The sequence below is a fragment of the Semicossyphus pulcher genome, unplaced genomic scaffold (genome assembly GCF_022749685.1).
Source record: "Semicossyphus pulcher isolate SPU_LCO1_2020_fin unplaced genomic scaffold, fSemPul1.0.p SCAF_6, whole genome shotgun sequence".
NCBI lineage: Eukaryota > Metazoa > Chordata > Actinopteri > Labriformes > Labridae > Semicossyphus > Semicossyphus pulcher.
In genome coordinates, this window is record NW_027211737.1 from 25,744,371 (window position 1) to 25,769,378 (window position 25,008).

General features: G+C 42.6%; 1 protein-coding gene across 3 annotated transcripts in view; it reads left to right on the top strand.

The window, feature by feature from the left end:
* The first annotated feature begins 7,026 nt into the window (after nt 1-7,026).
* The window catches only part of dock5 (dedicator of cytokinesis 5), a 40,218-nt gene continuing 22,236 nt past the window's right edge, over nt 7,027-25,008 (top strand). For 2 of the 3 annotated variants that reach the window (XM_069682515.1, XM_069682517.1), the window contains exons 1-15: nt 7,027-7,149; nt 15,753-15,836; nt 16,054-16,094; nt 16,179-16,234; nt 16,486-16,582; nt 16,715-16,863; nt 16,983-17,118; nt 17,222-17,379; nt 17,699-17,780; nt 18,319-18,448; nt 19,078-19,150; nt 21,809-21,951; nt 22,112-22,237; nt 22,374-22,498; nt 24,836-24,934. In XM_069682515.1, coding sequence (XP_069538616.1) covers nt 7,107-7,149; nt 15,753-15,836; nt 16,054-16,094; nt 16,179-16,234; nt 16,486-16,582; nt 16,715-16,863; nt 16,983-17,118; nt 17,222-17,379; nt 17,699-17,780; nt 18,319-18,448; nt 19,078-19,150; nt 21,809-21,951; nt 22,112-22,237; nt 22,374-22,498; nt 24,836-24,934 — 1,542 coding nt within the window. In that variant the 5' untranslated portion in view covers nt 7,027-7,106. The remainder of the gene's footprint in view (nt 7,150-15,752; nt 15,837-16,053; nt 16,095-16,178; nt 16,235-16,485; nt 16,583-16,714; nt 16,864-16,982; nt 17,119-17,221; nt 17,380-17,698; nt 17,781-18,318; nt 18,449-19,077; nt 19,151-21,808; nt 21,952-22,111; nt 22,238-22,373; nt 22,499-24,835; nt 24,935-25,008) is intronic. The other variant, XM_069682516.1, reaches the window with a different exon arrangement.

Sequence of the window (25,008 nt, forward strand, 5' to 3'; positions counted from 1 at the left end):
ACCAGACTGTAATGCCTTACTAAAGTCCTCACTGAGTACTTTAAGTCCATGATGTGCTGCATTGAACTCCAATAAAGCCTTGAAGCCTTGCCAACTCAGATCTGATCCTGGTGTCTTTCTTTATTTGGACTTCTTAGAAACAGGAACAGTTGCAGTGAAAGTGTCAAATAAAATAACATCCACAGCAAATAAAAAGCAGAAAATATCACACTGCACTTTCAAGCTCTGTGACTCATTTTCACAAGCGAGGACTTTAACTTGCTAATTAGCCCGGGGATCCATTTTCATTCAGGGTTTGGAACTAAATTATCAACTCAAGTCAACTTTATTTATGTAGCACCCTTCACACATGCAGCCCTGCAGGAGTGCGTTACAGGGCAGGTGTGAAGGGTCACAGAAAGATGAGGTCAACAACTAACATCATTTTGCACATTAGAAAAACACAACAGTTAGAGGATAAATGTATTTTAAATTAGTCAATAACATCAATAAACACAATGAGGCAACTTAAGTTAAAAAGTTTGCCTTTAAAACAGGCTGAGTTCTTACAGAATGTAAATAGAAGTTAATAGCAGAACTACAAAGATGGCCGCCAAAGAGATTAAGATTTAAAAATGAAGGCCACAAATGAGGCAACTTCAGTTGAAACATATGCCTTTAAACAGGCAAGATGTTGGAGTTCTTACAGAATGTAAATAGAAGTTAATGGAAAAACTACAAAGATGGAAGCCAAAGAGATTAAGATTTAAAAATGAAGGCCACAAATGAGGCAACTTCAGTCAAATCATATGGCTTTAAAACAGGCAAGATGTTGGAGCTCTTACAGAATGTAAATAGAAGTTATTGGAAAAACTACAAAGATGGCCGCCAAAGAGCCCCTTCTGTCATTATTGACAAATCAGACCACAGTAAAATGGAAGAGACGGCTGCTGCACAGTCAGCAAGTCTGAGTTGTTCTTTCAGCAGAAGCCATAAATACAACCTTTGATGTGAAAACGCATTAAAAAAAAACTTTGTTAACAATCACAGTGTATCAGACACGAGAACACCTTCTCATCATGATCCATCAGAAAGACTCATTAGTTTTCTCTTGACCCGGCGAAACCCAGCGTCTATAAGAAATGAGTTACAGTGGAGTTTCTGTCTTTATCTCCAGTCAGCAGGTTGTCTCACACGGTCTCTGTGTGATCAGTGAGCTGACACCGGTGTTTTTCCTGCTGCCTCACCCTCATCCACATCACTGTCCATAAATCAAGGCGCACTGAAACCTTTATGACTCAGCTCGTCTACTGCACCAAAGAATCTGGCCAAGTGTCAACTCACGCAGGACAGCAAGAGAGGGAGGAAGAGAGAGGAAGAGAGGGAGAGAGAGGGGAATTTCATTATTTTATTGAGGAGGGAGAGATGGAGGAGAGGCAGAGAAATATCTCACTGCATTAAACCTTGACAGAGGACAGACTGCTTTCTTTTTTACCCAGCAAAGAGGTTGAGAGACCAGGGGCTTCCTTTAGGCATCTACAGAGATGCAATCACCCAAATGAACCTCCAAACACACATACGCACACACTCCGTCTCGCTCTTCTCTTCAAACACGCATTTAGACAACACAGGAGTGGTTGTGAAGACGGAGCTTCCGTTTGATGTCTCTGAAGCACACTTTGAAATATTGCAACGTCCTATCACATGTGCTTAGCTTCACTTTTAGAGCTGTGGTATATGTTTCTATCTGATCTTTTATGTGTCAAAGCAATGCCCCAAAACTGTATGTAATCTTCATCGTCTCTTCCTTTCCATCCTCCTTGTCCCGAGTTCACCCCGCCCCGGGCTAAACTACATTATCCTCCTTCTGTTGCGCTCAGAGCCGGTCCAAAGAAGCACTCCGTTTAATCATTACGATTTCTACTTTGCAATGAATTTGGCTCCACTTACACACACCTTTCTGCACTCGTAGAGATAGCAATACTGTTAATGTTTTCATATTGATTAAAAGTACACTTATGATGCACTGCTTGCTGCGTTTTAATACACAAACCATCCTGCAAGGAGTGATAGAGCCCTGAGAAAGCATACAGTATAGATGTAGGTAGGTGCTCATGTGTCAAAGCTGTGTGTGTGTGTACAGTGTGTCTCAGGTTATGGTGACACACAGATCCCCTATAAAAGTAACATATCAAAGCAAAGCTGTATGATTCTTTTTATATCAAGTTTCATCTTCCACATATTGAGTTTCATCCTCCGTTTCATCTGTCACATTTGGGCTGCGAAGAGAGCGGTATATAAATCTTACAACTCCCTCTGCCTCATGTGGGCAAACAGTGTGTCAGAGGGAGAGCGGCCCATCACTGAAGCCCACAGAGACCTCCCAGACTCAAGATGCTTTGATGAAAAACAACGAGCTGAAGGGGCAGCAGGAGACACAGCCTGCAGCTACTTTCCTGTAAAAGAGATGAAACGCATGTGTTGGGGTTTTACAGTTAGTCTGAAATAGATGTGATAGTTTTCAAGGTAAAAGTTTCTGTGTTTGACTCCGGTTTTATGAAAGATTATCGCATTGCAGGGAGCATTTATATTTACACAATAAAAGAACAACACCTGAATATAACTAATCTTACATGTGTTTTGAACATCGTTGTCTTGACTTGGCTTCGTCCCAGATTCAAGAAACATTGTCTCCTTGAGGAGGAGAGTATCAGCTTTGCATTATAACAAATGCATATTACATTTCAGGAGGATGCAGGAGACTCACTGTTAGTAATTTAATCTGCAGACTCGAGCAACAGTGGTTTTAAATGGTTGGTACTCAAGCTCAAACTGAATCTGATGTAAAATGCTGCACTTTACTGCAAAATAAAAAACACATATTTACATTAAATGTAATGAATACTCAGGCAATAAAATCCCAGAATTAAGCTTCACACGTCTCTATGAGGTAGACATATTCACCTTGAAAACACACTCCTCATTATGATTTCCAAATTGCAGCTGTGTGTGCGCACTCAGACAGCTCAGGCCCCCAGACCAGACAAAGAGGGTGGTCACGTTGCAGTCTGCCTTTTTTCGGGTTGTCACACAGCAACGCTTTGTCTCCACAAAGAAAAGAAAGCCTCATATAAGAGTTGTGGCTCCCTCTACTGATCCCAGAGAGTGGCTAATTAAAAGGCTCTGTGGAATTGGCCTGGAAGACAGCAGACGGGGGACTATTTTGTTTAAATATGTGTCATATTCAGGCTAAAAATAGAAACGGCCTTCTCCTGGCATACATAGCTACAGTTTGTAGACGGCCTTATGTAGCCACTACAGGGGCTACAAAAGGATGCTTCACTGAGTCAGATGGAGACAAATGGGGGAGCCTCCGGGCACATCCGTCCTCATGCATCACAGACTAGGAATGAGATGTTGGACTTGTGGTTATAAATGTGCTAGCCCTTACTTACCAGCAGAAGACTGATTCTGTGATCACATGCATGAGCACTATATATTTCCCGCTGTCATGTCTGTGCTTCTCCAGTCCGGGCTGCAGGTATAACACAGCTTATCTGGCCTGCAGGAACCTTTTACACATCGAACGCTATCTCACAAACAGAGCGAATGTTCAGGGATGATGTAGGTGTCATTATTAGCACAGATAAATATTGACAGCTTGCATCAGTGACCATGGTGATGCACATGCAGGATCTGATTTGCATCATCCAGCAAGCGCCAAAGATCCTTTAGATGATATTCTGTAAAAGTGGAGATTTTTAGATTTACCTGCAACAGAAGCGTGCTGCAAAATCACACACTGCTGCAGAGATTTGGAGCGTTCGTGCACAGAGAGAGCATTGACCAATCTGCACAGCATTGCAGGACCAGGCTATTACCTGAGTCTGCTGCCAGACAGACAGGTGGAATCCGAGGCCCAATCTGCCTCCGGCGTCATGCGGTCCTGGCAGTAGCCCCATAAATCCATTAGGGCCTTTTGTCTGCTTTTGTCCGAGGAACTGAACACCTCAGTGGGGGCTACGACCAGCGTTTACAGCCTATTCCACTCAGAAGCTTCTGAAGCATTGACATCATAGAAATCACAGTTCACTGAGTTCAGTAATGTCAGCAGCTGAGTAAGTGGAGTCAAGTCAGGTCGAGCCTTATTTAACGGCACACCTCCTTCATGTGGATGCTTCATCTTTCAGTATCCCATAACTATAAAACAAACACGAGCACATGCACTCAAGCATGTACACACACAGACAAAGAAGCATCAAATCCTCCAGAGTGTAGGAAGTTGGAAGCTAAATAGGGAACATATGTATTATTCCTCCTTTGTATTCATGGTAAATGCTCATTCATAGTGTGGGGACGCACTCAGAAGCCTTCAGGCAAACAGACGGGAAAGCCTTGTTTCTAAACAAAAAAACAAGATGCTTTTTAAGTCAAAATAACTGCAGCCCGCTGTAGCCAGAACCCATCCTCACTTTCATGCAGAACGTGAATGCAATCAGTCTTTATGTTCAGCTTTTCTGGCTCTGCATCCGCATGTGCACCTGTTTCCATTTACCTCGCACATCTGCGCATGCCTGGGTGATAGATTTTCTTTTCCCTTTTAAACAACTATCACTTAAAAAACTACAGCAGCTAGTCAGGGAGTTGAAAAAAGGAAGGTTTATCTGGGACATAACACAGTCTGATCCAAATTAGAGGACGAGCGGAGTGGGGATCTCCTGTGAAGACTCGACCTGTCTGCTCCTATTGCTTATGGAGCATTCAACTCCAAATGAACTCCAGAGTTCAGCTGTGCTTGTCAAAATGTCCCACACACTAATGGTAGACATGCACGCACGCACAAGCCCAGACCAGAACTCTAACTTCTGAACTATTTTTCTTAACAGATTCTGTGAGGGGAAAATTACAAAGTCACAACAAAATGTGACACAATCTTAAAGCTTAGATTAACAGTCTACTGTATGCAATAGCACAAAGCAGTCAGGTGATGGCAATATTGTATTCCTTTTAGGAAATTTGATTGTTTTTTTTTTTATAACTTTTGATAACCCAAAGCAACTCTGCACCTTTAATGAGGAGTGTGAGGGAGTTTACTGGAGGCTTAAAGAGAATCAGGGGTGAAAAGAGTAGGAGCAGATTCAGGCTCTTTTCACAATAAAATGAACAGCTCAGCAGGCACCTACAGCTCTGCCTAAAATAGGTCACTTTATTCATGTGTAAAAGCTCGAGCCACAACCTTGGAAATCCTTCATATAGCTGCAAAATACAGCCCTCCTACCCGATTTTCCAGGATGAGCTCGGTCAATATGTTTGAATCTTTCAGCATTGTGAGGTTTGTTAGACGTACAGCACGAAGAAAAAGGCCTGAAAAAGAAAAAAAGATCACAGATTTAGCCTCCTGTGTTTCTACTCTTTAGGATTATGTGATAAAAAATGGCATCAATACAAATATGTGATCACCTCAAAGCATAATTATTGGAATTTCTGTATTCATGATTATAGTTTTAACCAGTGCAGAGCCTCTCACAATGCTATACTGCGCTTATTCAGTAGCTTTGCCCGTTACAAAATAATAAGATTCAATTATAGCTTTCAATCAGTCTGTGTTGGTACTCAGTCGCCACAAGCTGCTTTTAAAAGCAGCAGCATCACAATGGATGGAAAATAAATGGACATCATCCTGTCAAAGGGAACAACAAAAGCGATGAATGGCTGAACGTTATTGACAGCACCATGTGGCCGACCGGAGGCAGCAGAAAATACACTAGTACACACACTCACACTAACACACAGACACACGATGGGCAAACAAAAGGCTAAGTGGGCTACTAGATCTCCACCAGCAGCTGTAAATGACTTTACAGGGCGAGGACGGAAGGTGTTGGGCGTCATTAGCAATATGTTGGCCATGTTGCAATGACATTTAAATCAAAGACAGTACCCTCATTAACGGAAATTCAACACAGTTGTTAAGGCCGTACACACGTAATCTTTTGCTAACATTTAATTGGGTTGCTTATATGAAGTAGTCTGCACAGTCAGTCCAAATATAGCCTAATGTGATATGATTCAGTCCCCGGTGTAGTCCATTCATGCTCACTCAGAGTACATTGGCTCTAAATGAGTTAATGTGAGCAGCAGTGTGGAGTTTGCAACTCAGTCTCATTTTAAATTAAAAACAATAAGCAGGTGATGATTTATTTATGACGCATAAGTGATTTATAACGCACAAGATTGTCAAATGGTGTGCCAGTAGTACTGAAAGTGAAGTGCCAACACCATGAGGAGTCCTTGAAAACTAAAGCAGGGATAGTTCAGCCTTATTATAATATCCCAGAATTCAATTGTGGTTCATTTGAGGATTTATGAGGAATTGTAACCACTATCGATTCAGTAAAAAGCTCCTCGAAATTGGCTCCTGCAGGCAAACCCTTGCTGAATTGTATGGAAGCCTGTTTCTGCCATTTGGATTAAATAAAGGTCCTGTAAGTCATTATATTGAGATACTTTCTGAATATAATGACTTAGTATCTCAAAATAATGACTAATTATCTCAATATTTCGACTTATCTCAATATTATGATTTAGTATCTCAATATATTTACTTATTATCTCAATAGTCATTATGTTGAGATACTAAGTCAAAATATTGAGATAAAATATTGAGATACCAAGTCAAAATATTGAGAAAAAATAATGAGATACCAAGTCAAAATATTGAGATAAAATATTGAGATACTAAGCAGAAATATTTAGTTAGTAAGTCATGATTCTGAGATAATAAGTCAAAATATTGACAAGTCTCTCAATATCATGACTTACGAGACCGTTTTTTCCTCCATCCAAGTGGCGGAAAAGGGCTTCCGTAGAAATGAGAGTCTTTGGTGTAGTGTGAATGTTTGGGTTGTTATTGTGGGGGTAGACTGTAGTTTAGGAGGCTCGTGGTTCACGCCTACCCTCTCTCCTCTCCCAGCCCCGCTGTGTGCGCCCTCCTCTCCCCTCCCCGCTCACAAGCTATGATGGCGGAACTGTAGACTCCAGGACGAGCAGGAGTGCACCGCCCGTCCTCGTTCAGCAATTGTACATAGTTATTTATTTATTCAGCCAGCTCTACGTCTTCCCCCACAATGACCCGCTGGATTCCCACTAAAAAAGAGAAGTACGGAGTCGGTAAGTCTTCAAATGTTGCTGCGTGTGTTTTTTTACTCGCCGAGCAAACTTCCAGCAACTGAACTAACTTCAAGGGAGAGGGGACTGTGGAGTTGGGAAACACAACTTTTAGTGGTTACTTTGTTGTTGTTGCTACACGTCGGGCATGATTAGCTCAGGTGGGTTCCACAAACTTTTTTTCAGTCTAGAAAACGCGGTATCAACTCTCCTTGTCGTCCTAGCGACGGTATATAGGTGGTTGTAGTGAGAAATAACTTGTGTAACTGTCCTTACAGGTTGGTGAGGAAAAGTGGGATAGAGCCAAGAGTTCAATGAGCATACCAGTCATTCTTGTACGTAATCTCACCGAGCTGACTCGTTGAAGTTAAAGTGAACTTCAGTGAATTCTCATTTTGCTGGAAGGTCCCTTGAAGCACCCCTGAAGGACTCCTGTAGGGCCCCACATGGGAGCCACTGCTGCGACTGTACTGTATGCATGTCAGATAAGAGAGTAGCATTTGCATAGACGTAAGGTTTGGCTGCAGATACCAAAAACTAAAAATAAGTCTGTCTTTTTAGGCTATAAAGTACTTTTGCGTTTCTTAAAACTTTATGCTAAAGCCATTTGTTCTTTTCACTGCTTTTTTGCCACAAGGTGTGGCCCTGTCTAAAGTGTGTGTTTGTCGGCCTGAAAACCACTGAACACGCATGTTCCTGCTATCAGGTAGTCCTCCACGCCCTCAAGGCAAATCTGCACCACTAGTCGGCTCTATTATAAATTCCTTTCAGCTTAACTGTAATTACTTTATTGTTTGACTTTATTGTCAGCACAGGTTGGCTGGTCACTGGTTACCTTTCTGACTCATCATTGAATCTGTTCTTAAAGCTACAGACAGTGTTTCCTGGTGTGCAGCAGATGTGTTACACCTGAAGAAAAGCCTGCATGTTGTGATAGTGAAAACGCCCAGTGTGTAGTCTCTCTGCGGTGTTTGTGAATCACAGCCCAGGACTGAAAATACCTCGGCTTTGTGCTCTGACCTGGATCCCTCTATCTTAGGTTTTAAAGAACATGCTGCGTGCTCTGTTGACTAAAAGCATTTTTAACACACAAATTTGCGTGTGGCAGCATCTCAGAAGCACACACACACTCCCTCTGTTGATTATATACAACCTTGTTTTAGCAGCTGATGTCGAGGAATGTTTTGTGTTAATCCCTTTAGATCCCAGTATGGCGTTCAAAATTGTTGCCCTGCGTGGTGGTGTAGACTGCGCCGTTCTCCTGCCATTCGCCACAGGAACAGGGCAGAAGTCACCCACACTGTACTTAATCCTTAAAATGCCATCAGACCCTGTACAAGGTCTTACATTTTTAATCCGATTAGTAAACCCAGGATGTGCCCAAATACAGGCAACTACCTTCTGGGATGAAAGACGAGATCACTGGGTCTCTGATCATATCAGCGATATCGTGCTAGCTAACAAGGAAACGCGGGTAATATGGGGATTAAGATATCACAATCTTTAATGGTGAATTTGTGGCACCTCCTAATGGGATAGCTGCTTAATTTTTGCATGCTGAAGGGAGGCAATCCTCTGGAGGCTCATGAAGCATTGAAAATCAGCAGGTGACGAACATGTGCGCTCCCTCATTAGTTTAATTTATTGCATTTTGTATCATTTCCATCTTTTGCTCTATAATGTTTCAGGATAAAGCCTCCTTAATGAGTGCCATTTAAATGCCTACATGAATTTGAACAAAACCCAGATAGACAAGGCCATATTTATTAGCAGCTTACGTTAACATTACATACGTGTTGCCAGCGGATTCCCTCACTGAATTCAACTCAGGGAGTTAAACGGGAACTCACACATCAAAGTCTGTTTACAGATCTTGCAGATCTTGAATTCGGCTGCATGAGTGATAAAAGGTTGTGTAAACATGTTGCTCGAGACGGAGCTGTACATCTGATAACTGATGTCACCTGTGACGTCGACGCTTGAAAACGAAAACGAAAATCTGGGGCTGTGCAGCTCAAAAGATCTGAGGTAAACTGACCTTTAGCCCTCTTGTCATTGAAGCCAGAGCTCTGCTTGAGGCTATGCGCTAGAGGTCACATAAGCTGAACTATGATAAAACGCTAAAATCTCAGACAGAACTTGAAACAGTTGAGTTGCACCGTGGGTACTGCCGGTGCCAGGTTTCGACAAGGTGTTGGATAAACAAGACGGTATCTGAAATCCTGCTGCATTGATTTTGATCCTTTTTAAAGGTGCAAGGGTTGAAATGTGTACCTGGTGAAACGGGACACCAATTGTTATGTCATATTTTTTAAACTTCAAACATGGAAATAACTTTGCTGTCACTCGCAAATAATCACAAGTGCACACAAACGTCTGTTGACATCTTGATTTGCAGTTTTCTATAAGTGCTTGTTATACTAATCTAATACAGACATCTAGGGTGGCTGTGGTTCAGTGGTAGAGTCGGTTGTCTATAGTCACTTTGGAGATTAGATTAGCCTTTGCCATCAGTGTGTGAAAGGGTGAATGTAAGATGTAGTGTAAAAGCGCTTTGAGTAGGGCTGGGAGATACGTCCAAAAATGTTATCACGGTAACATTTTTCATATCAGACGATATCGATAATTATCATGATAAATGTCAAATCATTATTTCTTTCATGTTTAAAGGCTGATTTGTGGTTTAATCATTCTTTATTGTCAGAACATGACAAACTACACCTGAACAGTCTGAGGTAGTTCAACAACCCACATAATGTTAAATAAAACAATAACTAGACAAACAAATCTTATATTTTTTAAGTGTTTAGCTGTCTGAAAATGTAAACAAAATAAAAGACTAAAGAAAAATGTCAACTGTCAAAATGTCAAAAAACAATGAAGGCCATTACCCGACCAGAAAGAAAAGTCTGTCTACAGTCTCAGGTTTCAAAGCTGCTCTGTGACAGGTCACATGTTCCCTCCTGTTCTAGTGAAAATTAAATGTGATCAGTCCAATTGATCTCTGACAGGAATATTAACATCTCCTCCTGTAGAATATGTCAGGAGGATGTAAAGTAAAGCACGTCAACACCTCCGGTATGATGAAAGTAAAAGCCTGATCTGGCATTCTGACTCCCCTCATTTATACACAATGCTTTGATTTTGAAGTGTTTCCAGGGCCGTAAACTTTAAACTTCATTTGTTACATTTCCAGTTTATGAGTAAAACTCATGTAGAAAGACGGCTGACAGGGCTGTCAGCCCAGCTGAAGCCGCAGCCGACATGCACCCGGTGTGAACACCTTGACTGCGCGAGCCAAAACTTCTCCAAACTCCAGAAGTTGAGCGGCTGTTCTTGTCGATGATGTTTTCGCCCTGCTTTGAGCTGGTAGGCACTGCGTTTTCTTCAGTGTTGCCGTCACTCATTTCGGCTGTATTTTCATTCCGATCCAGAAGTCTGTGAGCTTACGCACCTCTATCCCTGCGACATGTTTGGCTGGCTGTCTTCTTCTGCTTCTCTTAAATGGTGGGTGGCAACTAGCGTTTGGGTGGTGTAATTACAGGTTTGAATAAACATTTGTTGCATCTCTATCGAGAAAAATTATACCGCAATAATTATCGTTATTGTTTTATCAGCCCTAGCTTTGAGTGGTCTGAAGACAAGAAAAGCTCTATATAAGTACAGTCTGATCACCACTTTTTTTGCATCAACATGAAACAAAAATATTCCAACAGTTTTTAAAACTCCAGCTTGATTCTTTCCCTGCACCTGTGACCACTTTCTATGTTACACTGACTCTGTTCTCAAAGCATTATGGGAATTTCCTTCTACCATTGCATTTCGAGTCAGCATCTGAAAGCACTCTACTGGGAGGGCCATTTAGAGGGTTAGAACACCAATACCTCTTGACAGGACACCCTATCCTTTGCGGGAGCACTTAAAACAGAGGGGTAGGGCTAAGTGGGAGAATTATCATGCAGCTACTGTTTTGTCAAAATATTAACCGTCTGAAAGGTTTTTTTCACCCACAAAACGTCCAGAAAACAGCAGTTCTGAAACTCCATTAATGTTGAATATGCGGTACACTCTAACTGTATGTGCAGTGGAGGCGCAGGTGTCCACATCACGCTTGTGTAAGTCACACATTGGGTCATGACTTGCTTTTTAAGAAGTCACAAATCATGCTCGCACTTTCCCACTACATCAGATGAATGTGAAAACACACAGCGTCTGCACAGACTTTAATCGTTACTTCATTTAATTAACCGCCGCAAACCTCTGGAGTTTACATGTTGTAACTGTATTGATTACTCTATACAATGTAATCACAATGATTAGGACCCCTTACAATTGCTTACAAGCATCGCTGCTGTATTACTTTCTGTAACGACTTTCTGCCATTCATGCCGCTGAAGTCATAAAGGCTGCCTAATGTGTGTACTCTCTGTGGTCATCTGAGAAGTGTTTCACTATTCTGCCACAACTTCCTCTTCTGGATATTGTGCAATAAATGACAGCAAAGTTTCCCACAACAAAGTGAGGAGCTTAGAGCTGTCGGCTCTGCATGTGTTGTATATTCTGTGGGTGTGTCTCATTTGCAAAATAAATCTAATGCGGTTATAATCTGCAGCCTCCGTAGATCACAATCAGCTCGCCCTGTTTGTTTATCTTGCAAAGTCAAACCTGATTGCCTCCTGTGAGATGCTGACCTTCTTCTCGGTTTTTGTTGGACTGACCAGACGACTGACCCGTCAGAGGAATTCCTCACAAACCTGTAGAAAGACATTTTTCTCCTTAAGATAAGGCAGTAGTCATTTCTGTCTGTTAAATGTTGCAGCAGGGTCTTTAACCAGACTTAAAAGATGAACCCTCTCTGGACCTAATTCTATCCCTTTTTGCGCTATTAGCTTTGAACTTGAGGATTAACTTTTTGATTTATGGATAACCTATAAGGACTTATTAGCTGGAGCGCCGTTTAAGAGCCACAGATCGTTTCTGGCTGTCTAGACGGCCGGCGGGAGGCAAAGGGCTTTTTTCTGCTGGAGGCCTTTCTGAAACGTCCTGCCTGAGGAGAGTTGGCTGGAAAACAGACATTAATAGACCTGCTTTTACCTAATGACTTTGTGTGGAGGTACTGTACCTCTCCCTGCTTTACCTCTTAGTATGAGTGTGCTTGAAGACAAGTTACATAAGAGGTGATAAATGATACCTCAGTGAATGATGTCTTATTGAAGATCTTTACAAATTCATAACAAATCGCTCTTTATGTAACGCTCCTCTGTACAGCTCGGTATATGTCTGACACGATGCTAGCTTTATTATTTCATGTCTCTCGTGTGTTAGATTGAAAGTAATTCCTGCCGAGATTTCAGTGGAACAGTCTTTCTGTAACATTGTGCGTTCAAGGATTTGTGGCTTGTATGTTGCATCATTTTTGCGCGTGTGTGAGAGTTATATCCTGGCTGTAACTTGTAAGAGTTGTTTATGCTTTGCTGTCAGCGACGAGAACAATAGATTCACATTTAATAGCGTTAAGTTTGATGAGCTGCCAGCAGCTGCTCGAACTGTTCAGCCGTGCTGTTCTTTAATTGTTGGCTAATCCACTTCTATGATAAATCATTTAGAGTGAATCAAGCTGACTTTGATTTAGAATTAGTATGCGCACTAACGTGAACCCTCGCAGATAGAGGCTTTCTTGGAATTTCCAACATTAAGCTACAGGCGGAGAGTGTTGAAGAGGAGAGGAGATATTGTGTCTCAGAGTTACAGATGAGCCGTGCTGCCAAGGCCTGACTGTTGCCTTTAGTTTGGACAGTGTGGCATCACAGCGCGCTCAACTGGGCTCCTGCCATTGGCAAATTGCCATGCTGTTGCCAGGGCCGCACACTGTGTCAAGTTAGTAAATGGACCATTGTCACTCTCGGCGTGACCAGAGGCAGATGTCATTTCTTCAGTGCATGTTTTATGCGATATTGTTGTGGCTGCATAAACAACTTCCTGGTGAAGACAAACAGTCTTTGAAAACAGAACTCAGTGTGTCAGTCGTTTCTTTTAACAATAAAACAACACAGCGTGTTTCTTTGCTGGTTCCAAAAGGCTGAAAGTGCTGTTCGCATCTTGAGGTTTGTGAAGAAGGGATGCGGTGATGTGAGAATATTCTAACAGACTATCAAGAAGGTCAGGACTCCGACAGATCCCTGTGCGTTCTGTGCGACCTCGCAATTTCATCCAATCACCACAACTTTTTCCTCTTCACTTTTCTGATGTTCAAAGCTGTAATCCCCTTAGTATCTATAATATCTTTCTATCTTTCCTCTTTGCTGTAAAGAAGTACGGTTGTCTCTCTTTCAGGAGCTTTTAAACCTGCCCTCAAACTACAGTGTCTTGTTGGAGTCTTTTATACACTGAATCCATATCTATAAATCCATCACTTAATGTCTTCTTCTAATTATCTATCCGTGTTTCTGTGCTAAAAACTGTTAGTCGTCCACTTAGCCACTTCCTGCTGCCTTGTGTGGAGTCTGTAGACCAATCAGAGGCTGTGTTCTTAACTTTCCACCAACCACAGGCTTTGTTACAGATGTGTGTAAGCACTGATCTCAAAGGGTCATTGTACTATTAGATAGTAATGCCTCCATTCTCTCATCAGTCAATGTATCTTAGCACAGCAGCTGAAAAAACAAGTAGACGATCCTAAATGTCATAAGTGACGTATAGATCTCCTGTTGCTTACAGGGATAACGTTATTTACAGTAGAAGATATGTCCTCATGTCTGCACCCTGTTACTGTCAACTGTTTATTTCCTGTTTATTTCCATTTGTTAAGGAAAACACAAGTGTGTGACACCCCTCCCAAGTGTACAGTGTTGCTTGCGGCCAAATAAAGCCAACACACACCAGTATGTTCGCCAAAGAAGCGCTCCGGTCTGTGCACGGTTGCCAGGTTTGCAGATTTCCCTCGGAATAGGGCTCCTTTTGAATTGTTGCTGCGGGTTGAATTTTTTTGTCTGCTGGTGGGTAGACCTATGTTGCATGCAAAATTACATGAAGAGCATCTATAAATAAAAATACTGCAGACAAAACATAACATAGTGAAGCAACATGATGAGGAATTTACCTTTGTTACACCCTTGGTCAGAAGACAAACAGCTCGCTCAGCCAGTGAATGGTTTTACTGAAGTGTTTGCTCACAGTGGATGTGTCACGTTTTACACACAAAAAAGCCTCTTAAGATCGCAACTTAAAAGTTGCTTTGAGATCAGCCATCTTAGGCCTCAACAGTCACAAAGCAGCCTGTGAAATCCTGAAGGGACTGATTATAGATGTAACTTTAAAGGGTAAAAAGAGACTCAGGAAGTGTTTTGTCTTGGTTTCAGTATTTGCTTTTCTTTCTGAGGTCCGGATGATCTCGCAGTAAGGCATCATTTACATGAACCTGCGCAGGTGATATCCCGACAACACTAACCAGCGTGGGTCTAACTTAATATTTAAAAAAGCCCACGGGCTGGTTACACAAACACCGTCTAAGAATAAAAAGCGATTCCCTGTGGAGATGTTTTGTCTGGGCAAATGTTTTTTTATGGAAAGCTGGAAGAATCTATCAGCGAGGAGGAAGTCATGGAGAGAGAAGGGTAGTCGCATTCAGTCAAGTCAAGTTTTGGTATTCAGACTGAGGTGTGATAAGCTGAGCCAGTTGAAGCGTGCTGTGAAATCTAGCCTCCAGCAACAAGCATTATCACCATGCAAGTCAGGGCAGAGCTCTGCTCATACTTCCTCTATTTCCCTAAGAGAATGAGTGGCTGTGCGCTATTGCAGCTCCCTCAAGTCATGACAAAGTCCTCAGCTACAGTATTGTTTGCCAAGGTTTCTCTTTTGAAACCACTGTCTGGTTTGGTGTGTGTGCGGACGTGTGTGTGAATACAGACGTATTCTTGTGTGATCCCTCCCATACGTGTCCTGGTTAGAGAGTTACAAAGGACAGACAGGAGTCTCCTCCAGGAAAGCTGTTAGGTTAATAAACTGAGCGTAGGCAGGGCCAGGGCTGACAGGTGAGCCAGCTGGCAGGAAGGACACCCTGCAGAGTGTAACTACTGACCAAAGACCACAGTGCTAAGATAATGTCAGAAAAATAGAGGGTGTGATGCCATCTCCTTCCTGGCTCTGCCCCTGACTTTTGACACTGAAGCTCCCTGCTGCGGCACAGTCCCATTTATTGCAACGTTAAACACGGCCTCAGGGCATTCGTTCCAATTAAGAATCGTCAGAATGCTCTAAAGGGTTCAGTCACACTGTTCTGCTGCACAAACACACACAGCCTGCTGTTGGAAAGATGAGGAATAAATCAAAGATCAAGATCCTCAGTGGATTTGAGTTCAAGTTCTGAGACAAGAGGGGCGAAATGGTTTCCTTTTCCTGGGAGAAAGTGCCAGCCTCTGATCCAGAACTTTCTTATAAACAGAGCTGTGATTTGAAAAGGGATTTGGGTCTTTCTAATCCACTGGTCCTCGAGGAGGAACAAAACTTGTTTGTTTGTCACTGTCTGCAGAAATCTTCTCTTTGTTTACACTTATCTACCAATGTTGTCCGTGTTCCTACTAATGAGACGTCCCCTCTCTGTCCTTCAGCAATCTACAATTATGATCCGAGTGGAGAGCAGGAGCTGTGTCTGCAGGTGGGGGACACGGTGCACATACTTGAGAAATTGGAAGGTGAGTGAGCCTGAACACGGAACAGGCCCAGACACGTCTCTCTTTTTCCATCTCTGAAGCAAGCTGGCACAGGCACTTAAACACAATGTTGAACTCAATCTGCTGCGCATAATCATGTAAATGAGTCTTACCACATTGTCCTCCTGACAGGCTGGACTGTCATCACTCTTGTCTCTCGCTCTCTGTAACGTGTCCCTGTCTTTATTCCTCTCTCCAGGCTGGTATCGGGGCTACACGCTACGCAAGAAATCGCAGAAGGTAAGGGCAGCATCAGCACTTTCTCACCCTGAAACTTATGCCTTGATGTATATATATACTAATCTTACCTCATTGTCTCCTTAGGGCATTTTCCCAGCATCCTTCATCCACTTAAAGGAGGCTACAGTTGAGGGAATAGGGTGAGATCACATATCAGTAAACAAGGCATCATGATGACGTCCTCTCTGCGTTCGGTGCGCCAATAACATAGCAGTGCACTTGTAATTAGCATAAGTGAGGACTTGGTAATACTGTTCTTGGCTGTGCAGGGAAAACATCTCTATTTATCATGTATAGAAATGCACTCTAGTCCCTTTAAATGATATGGCATGATCAGTGAGTTATGAACCACTTTCCCAATATCTTATTCTTCTTTCCTTTTGGCTGGCAGCCAGCAGGAAATAATTATTCCAGCAGATTTACCCCTGGTGCAGGAGCTCGGGGCAACTCTGAGGGAATGGGCGCAGATATGGCACAAGCTCTACGTGGTACGTATAGATCCCCTCTCTCTTATCGGCCTCTCTGTTTCGAGTACACGCAGTCCATTACAGCTTTCTGATTCACTGACGTACTGAACACTTTGACGTCAGGATTTGTTGTTAAAAGTGTTTATCTGACAGGCGAACAAGACAACCCGATTCAGGAGTCTTCAGCAGATGGCCTACAGCCTCATCGAGTATCGATCTCAGATAGTGTCGGGAACGCTGCCTAAGGACGACCTTGTGGAGCTCAAAAAGAAAGTCACAGCAAAGATTGATTATGGGAACAGGTATGAATCGTGCTGCAATGAATCTCCTTGTGACATAACAGCTGCTGTAAACTTTTATTTGCATGAGTCATAGCTGTGAGATTAAACTCATGTGCTCTTTGATCATCTGTGCCGCTCAGGATTCTGGGACTCGACCTGGTGGTGCGAGATGAAGCAGGGAACACGCTGGACCCTGCCCACACCAGTACGGTCAGTCTTTTCCGGGCACACGAGACCGCCTCCCGCAGCGTCGATGACAGGATACAAGAAGAGAAGGCATGATTTCGAGTTGCTCATAATATCACTTTTTTCCACATTACCTGTCCATTTCAAATAATATCTGTGTCCATGTACTGCTGGTGGCTTTGCTTTTCTACAGACGAGGCAACAAAACCTTGAAATGAGGCGTCAGACCCTGTTCAGCACGGTGCACACGTACAGTTTGCTCATGAACCTGAAGAACTTTGTGTGTAACATCGGGGAGGATGCTGAGCTACTCATGTCGCTGTACGACCCTGACCAGTCTGAGTTCATAAGGTTTGAGTTCATCTTTTCTCTTTATTCCACACGTTTTTCTGCTGGTTTGAAACTCTTTGAGGAGTTGAAGGGCACAAAAATAGAAGTTTGAACTTTTACAATAAGTGTTTGGCAAGTGAGGATGCTGCAGTGTGAAGGTCTTTTGGGATCAATAGACTCTTGTTGTGACAAGAAATTTGTCAGATTTTTTAACTCTGGTTTTGACTCTGAGAAAACAGAAACAGAAGTGCAGAGCTTTTACATTAGATACTGTTAAAATCTCTCCTGATGCCTGAGACAATGTGACATCTAACTGTGATTTTTATTCAAACCCATGCAGCGAGAACTTCCTGGTGCGCTGGGACAGTATGGGGATGCCTAAAGAAATTGAAAAGCTCAACAACTTGCCAGCGCTGTTCACGGTAACTGAATCCCAGCCCACCGGCTGTATTCCCAATGCTTCGGATTTACACACTCAAAACGCTGCCTGAAATCTGTGACAAAAGAGACAATTTGCTCCTGGATCGCTCCTAATTTACCCAAAGTTTCCCTGAATGCCTCACATTCACGGCATATCTCTGAAAATTTGAATACATTTGCCTCCATTATTTTCCTGCTGGTTTTGCTAATGAAACAGACATCAGTCCCCGCAAACAGGTCGATGTGTTCACCCGCACGTGTGTCTCCAGAGCTTTATAAAAGCTCATTCATCAAAACAAAGAGCTGAAAGTTTAACATTATTTGTCACTTCCTCAAAGCTGAAACATAAACACATAAAGATGCCAGGAAGACGATATGTTTGAGGATTTTACTGCATGCTTTCATCCTGTAACACTTGCCATCTGGTCAGCAGCTCCAGCCGTATGAATGCAAACAGAGACTGGCTGGTGATGAGTACATTGAGTACAACTACCCTCATCACTCAGTATGCCATACTAAAACATGTCTGTGGTTGTTCAGGACCTGAGCAGCAGTGACTTGATGAGGCCGCGGCTCTTCCTGGTGTGTCAGATCATCAGAGTGGGCAGCATGGAGCTCAAAGAGGGCAAGAAACACACCGGAGGACTGAGGAGGCCGTTCGGTGTGGCTGGTGGGTTTGCGTCTCTAAATTTGCTTATATTTGTAATATTTGTTTTGAGTCCATCAAGAAAAATTCCACCCCTTTGTGGTTGCACAAATATTTCCACAGAGGTGTAAAAAATGAGGGATCCATCTGCTGAATGAAATGGGAACACCTGCTTCCTGACCTAGAAAATTCCTCCACCCCTCCTTGGCAAAGGAGCCGGTGGAAATTGGTTTAGCAATCGTCTTTTTGTTTTTGGCCAGATGATTAGTGGATTTGATGAGAAATGCTTTCCTCTGCGGTTCCAGCAAATGGACTGAAACCAGAGAGAGAAAGAAATAACATCATTCTTAGCCAGGAGAAAGAAAAACACTTTAGAGAACGGCCCGGGTGGAATGAACATTTCAGAGGCATTTGCAAGCCTGAGATCAAGAACCCTCAATCTGTTTCAGTGGGCTGGCTGTCTGCCCCGCCCCGCAACAGGTGATGATATCCAACACCTGACAGAGCTTCTGTTTTAAAAGTAGAAAATGCAGTTTGCAGTTATAGTGAGGGAATTAACTTTAAGAACAAAACAGTGGAAAACATTGCATCTGGGAAATTAGTTTATCCTTGACAGCATTGTGCTGACTGTGATGTTGCCTTTGTCATTGCAGTGATGGACGTTACAGATATCGCTCACGGCAAAACAGACGACGAGGACAAACAGCATTTCATCCCTTTTCAGCAGTGAGTCATTTGTTTTGTCACACTTCTACACCGCTAACAGGCTCAACCTTGTTTGGCAGCGTCGCACAATTCAACACAAATAATGGAAAAGAATCAGAATAGGACTGGAGTTAAATTTGCTTACTGTGTTTCATCAAATCTCGTTTAACTTTGCAGTTCAATTTCTGCTATGTTGCATTTCAAGGACAAAAACAAAAAAGTTCTTGTAATCCCGAATGTGTTAGCTCCCCTCAAAGACACACTTCAAGGCCACGTTTTCACAGCACCTGCACAATGAGCGGATGAGGCAATGATGTGTTCACAGGGATCCTAGATGGAGGCGCCCTAAAAATATCTTGACTGATTCTCAACATCTAAACCAAATTTTTCTGAGGTTTAACCTCCATTTGTCTCTTTTTAAGGTGTCACAGTTCACTGTCTTTTCCAGGAGGTACAGAGAAAAACTGTTTCTGTAGGATTAAATAGTTGTCGTTGAATATTTTTAAAGAATAAATGTTGATCTTATGACAGTCTTTTGCATATTTTACCCGAAGGCTATATGCTAATCCAGACTTCAGCATAGTCTCTCTTTGCACATGAGTATTGCCCCCCCATTACAAGTGAAGAAAGTCGTCCCGTGTGATTTTTTTGGTCCTTGAAAAATGCTCGTTTCCCAACCGTGTTCGTGATAAAAACCAAACTTAACCACAGAAGTTGTTCAGCTTCTCAGTCTTGACAAATGCATTTATAATTAATTAACCCTGACTTAGTTATTTGCCACTGGTAATCATGAAGTGGAGGATTACACATTCATCACAAAAAGGTCATACTAAATTAATTTCCTATGAAATATACATATAGCAAGGATTGAAATAACATCCTAACACTTTTTTTCAGTTGCAGAAGCATTTTTCTCAAACATTGTAGCAGTTCTCTGCACATGAAGGGTAATTAACGCATCACTGCATACAGTGAACTTCATTTAACCTGCTAAAGGCCATCCAAACAATCAGACGTAAATAACATCATCAGCGAGCTCATCACTAGGAAATTAATTACTTGCACTTTTTATAGCTAATGTTAATCACATGCCAGCTCCAAGAGATTGTCTGCAACTCTATACTAAGAAGCCGTAATGTAAGATAGCTAATAAAACAGGCACAGTAAAGAAGTTATAACAGTACAACATCTCTATGCTAATCAGATACTCTTTTTCAGATACTCTCATTTCAATCACCTCACATCTGATTTTGCCTGTAGAAGACAGACAACCCTTTTGGTGCGGGGAAACCTTCCCCTCACATCTCTGCTGTTACATCCATACAGGCAAAATGTAAACTATATTCCTCCTCTGTCCTCCCGTATTGTCTCACTCTCTCTCCAATTAACCACGACACTTTACATAGAGTTCCTTATAAGTGACTTGTTGTACCTTGATGATGCTTTTTGTCGTCAAGACTCAGTAAGAGTGCCAAACAGCTAAATGGAGCATCATTTCTTTAACATTTCCCAAATTGTACCAGTAAACTGAATTAGAAGACAGGAGCAGTTAACAAGTTTAGGATTAGATTAATCTTAGAGTTAGTGCAATTGGCAAATGTTAGCATGCTAGCACACTAAACTTAAAGACCCCCTTCAGTGAAAATCAAGTGTTTAACCTTGTAAACATCTCCATGTGGTGTTCTTCATGTGCAACAAGACATATCAGGGACAACATGAGCAGTCATCTCCACGGCTGGGCCTGTCTGCTTTTAAACTGCAGTGTACCAAGGACAGGCTGAATAACACGTTTTCAGACTGGCAGGTTTGAGACATCACAAACCTAAGGAGCCAATCCCGTTAATGGATGGGTGAAGCTTATTATGTGTAACCTATGGCAACAACTCTGGCGATGCGCGAGCCAGCTGTAACCGTCATCGTCATTTTTGCAAACTCACCGCTGACTACTAAAGTTAACGTTACTACGACTAATTACTACATTTAAAGCAAGCTAAGTTTCTCCACAGCTATGGCGCCAATTTCAAATATTATTGCTTCTATCGATTACAGAGAACACCAGCTTTGACTGACAGTGGCTTTTTCCAGGGGAGAATTGCTCCTTTGACATTTCACAAATTGTCCCAGTAAACTAAATTAGAAAACCTGAGTAGTTGCTTAACAAATTTAGGATTATAATGATGTTACAGTAAGTGCAATTGGCAAATGTTAGCATGCTAACACACCAAACGTAGACTGTGGTTAATACTTTAGTAGTGTCAGGATGTTACCATGCCAACATTAGCATTTAGCTGAAAATACAGCCTCACAGAGCCTTTAGCAGGCCCACAGACTGGATCAATGTAAGTTATCCTCACTTACACTGTGCATTAAATTCAGTATGAAAGCAACAATTCATATGCTGTTGTAAGAACACACAATAGGGAATTATGTATTGCACAGTGTTTGGAGAGTACTAGCCTTGTACTGTATAAAGCTCTGTATGGTTCTAGTACCTTGTTTTTTCTCTCTGTGGTCGCTACTTGGGGTAAGAGTGGTGTGTGGAGGGATAATGGTGCATCTTGTCAAGAGATCCAGAAGGCTTCACGCTGCCTCTGCAGCTCCTCTGTCCATTTGTTTGTCAGCTGTCAGAGATGCTGGCAGCTGATTTTTCTTATACTCACTCTGATGCCTCTCTCCCAGGATAGCTATGGAAACCTACATCCGTCAGAGGCAGCTCATCATGTCTCCGCTCATCCCTTCTAGAGTCATCGGAGAGAACGAGCCGCTCACCGCTGTCTTCAACAAAGTGATTGCCACGCGGGAGGTCAATCACAAAGGCCAGGGTAAAGTGAAGTGCGCACAGACACTGTGTTCCCCTGTGATTTCAGGGTCACTCTAAATTGAACTTTTTGTTTTGAAGTGAATAAATGAGGTGTGAGGGGTCTACGAGGTGTGTGCTTTGGGTGTCTGCCTCATTGAATTTCTTTACATGTCTGCTGGCAGGGCTGTTTGTGACCCTGAAGCTCCTCCCAGGGGATCTGGCCCAGGTCAGGAAAGACTACCCCCACTTTGTGGACCGCAGCACGGCTATCGTCAGGAAGATGGGCTTTCCAGAAATCATCCTCCCAGGTGGGTCGAAGTCTTTGTTGCACGGCTTTGCTCTACATATGCCGTGGTCATGTTCATTTTAATTGCTTACAAAGCCGTGAGGAAGCTGCATAAATTCTTGGCACATCCACCTGATTGTCTGTTGTCCTTTCTCCAGGAAACGTCAGGAACGATATTTACGTAACCTTGCTGCAGGGAGAGTTTGACCGTGGTAAAAAGAAGACCCCGAAAAATGTGGAGGTTATACTGAGTGTGCATGATAATGAAGGCAATCCCATGGAGGTAAATAGATCTGCTGATGCAACAAATGGTCTCTTAATTAAGCTGTGTGTGACGCACTGTAATACAATCTTCTTGTATGATCTTTTTAATCTGCTGTCAATATTGTACTTTTTTAGCTGTGCTCACAATAGATAACAATGCAGGGTGGTCTGTCCCCTTCTTTGGCCCTATGATATATTACAGACATTCATGTTCTCAGATTTTGGATCTCTCTGACTTTGCTGATCCTTCCAACTTTTCCTGTAGCTTTCCCCCAAGGTCGAATTTTGTGGTTCTAATTAAAATATCTCATCAACGTTTGGATGGGTAACATTTTTGACACATATTCGTGCCCCTCTGGATTGTGAAAAGAGTAATGATCTGCTGATTTTTTTTTTAAGCCGGTGAAAATATCAACTTAATAAGCAAAATATTGCTACTTAATACTTCAGTTCATTGCTAAAAGCCTGCAAAACTAATGACATGCCCATCAGCCTCAGTTGTATGTTTACTGCTAATTAGAAAATGTTAGCATGCTAGCATATAACATGCTATTATATCTGGATGTTGTCATTATAAGTAGATTAGTATGCTAGTGTTAAGGTGGCTGCACACTGCCCAGACAAACGCCGACCAACTCCAACCAACACCAACTGTCGGGTCAGTGTGTTTTCGGTGTTTGTCGGATGGAGTTGTTCGAGTTTGAAAGGTCCAGTTGGGTTTGGTGCAGTTTTGGAAAGTCGGACCAGTGATGGCAAAGTTAGGACAAAAGTCTGTCCTGTCAGCTCGTGTCTGGGCAGCGTGGAGCTGGCAGTTGGTTTTTGGAAACTTTTAAAGACTGCGACCAGCAACTGCCAAATTTAGGCCCCCAGTCCACATAGTGTCTTTCTCTGAGCGCAAGTGTCTTTTTTCAGTTGTACCCAATGAGGACAGAGCATATGAGGCCGCCCAGAGAAAAAGCGCTGCACCCAGCGTCTTTTTTTTAGACTGCTCTGCCTTTTTTGTGCAGCAGCTCTGAGCGCTTTGAGTTGAAAATATCCAAACTTTTCAGAAAGGCACTGGTGTCGACACCGCCGCTTTTATCAGGCAACCAATCAGATGGGGCCACACTCGTCACCCTGGTTACCACCAAACATGGAGGAACAACTTGTCTTGGCCGTTTCTGTCGTACGATATGGCAAACAAAAGGTATCACAATGTCATAGAAACAAAACCCTCTCACCGCACAAGCCTAAGGCCCCTGTGTCCACATAGCGCACGCCGGCTTTGTTTCTATGACAACAATACATGTAACATACTACACAGCTAACAACAAGCTTACAACGTGTTGGGCGAGAAAAGCACAACACTTATCAGTAACATTTAGTGTCCGGCCGATCTGCTCCCACAAACGGGCTTTTCGGTCTCTGTTGTGATACTGTTTGTTTGTCATATGTACAAGTCCGACAGAAACGACTAAAACAGTTTGCTCCTCCATGGTTACCAGGGTGACGAGTGGTGCCCCTTTTGGTTGGTTGCCTGAAAAAAGAGGCGGTGGCGTCTTTCTGAAAAGTTCAGAGATTTCAACCTCAGAGCGGCCGCGCAAAAAAGGCAGGGCACTCTTCCTCTAGGCAGTCTCATACGCTCTGTCCTCATTTGGTACAACTGAAAAAAGACGCCAGCGCTGAGAAAAAGGCGCTATGTGGACACTGGACCTTAGAATGTTGGGGTGACTTGGACATGGTCTGGGCAGTGTGCAGTCACCTTTAGCATTTGGACAGTCCCTCCTCAAACAGCTGCTATTAAGATTTAGTTCTGTTTCTCTCTGTCTGTCAGTCTTTACAAATGTGTGTGATTGACACTCTCAGTATTAGTATTGCTGTTTCAGGGTCTTTCCTAGTTTTATTTCACTAGCACTGTAGGAGATTGATGAGGGCTGTCTTTGATCTTTACATTTCAAAAGAACAAAGGGAGATGAGGGTTTCAAATTCAGTTTGAATAGTAAAAATCTGCTCAGCCTGAATGTTGAGATATCAATATTAGAGTAAAGAAAAACTGTTGTGCCTGCAAATCTGAGGGTCGTAGGTTTTAAAGGAATAATGATTTGATATCTGTAGGTGGGTCGCTTCAATATATTGAACAAGGAGAGCATACAATGAACATCTTGTGTACAGAAAAAAACATGCAGCCCTTTAAAAGGTCTCCTTAATGTGTTACATTGAGAGGATTTCAGCCTGCGAACTTAAGAAAGGAAAGTGGGAACAAAGATATGCGTCTGTTGTAACTTTGGTACTTTTTGTGAAAGCTGACTGCCAACGCATCAAAGAGCTAACTTATATTGTTCCTATTATGTCACCGGATCTCCTTCAATTTCCATAGAAAGCGATATTTCCCGGGGCCGGTTATGATGGTATCACGGAGTACAAGTCTGTCATCTACTACCAGGTGAAGCAGCCCTGTTGGAATGAAACAGTCAAGGTAAGCTTAATGTCAACGACCACATGTGCGGCTCCGCGCTTCAAATGCAATCTCCCATGTCCTCTAATTAGTGT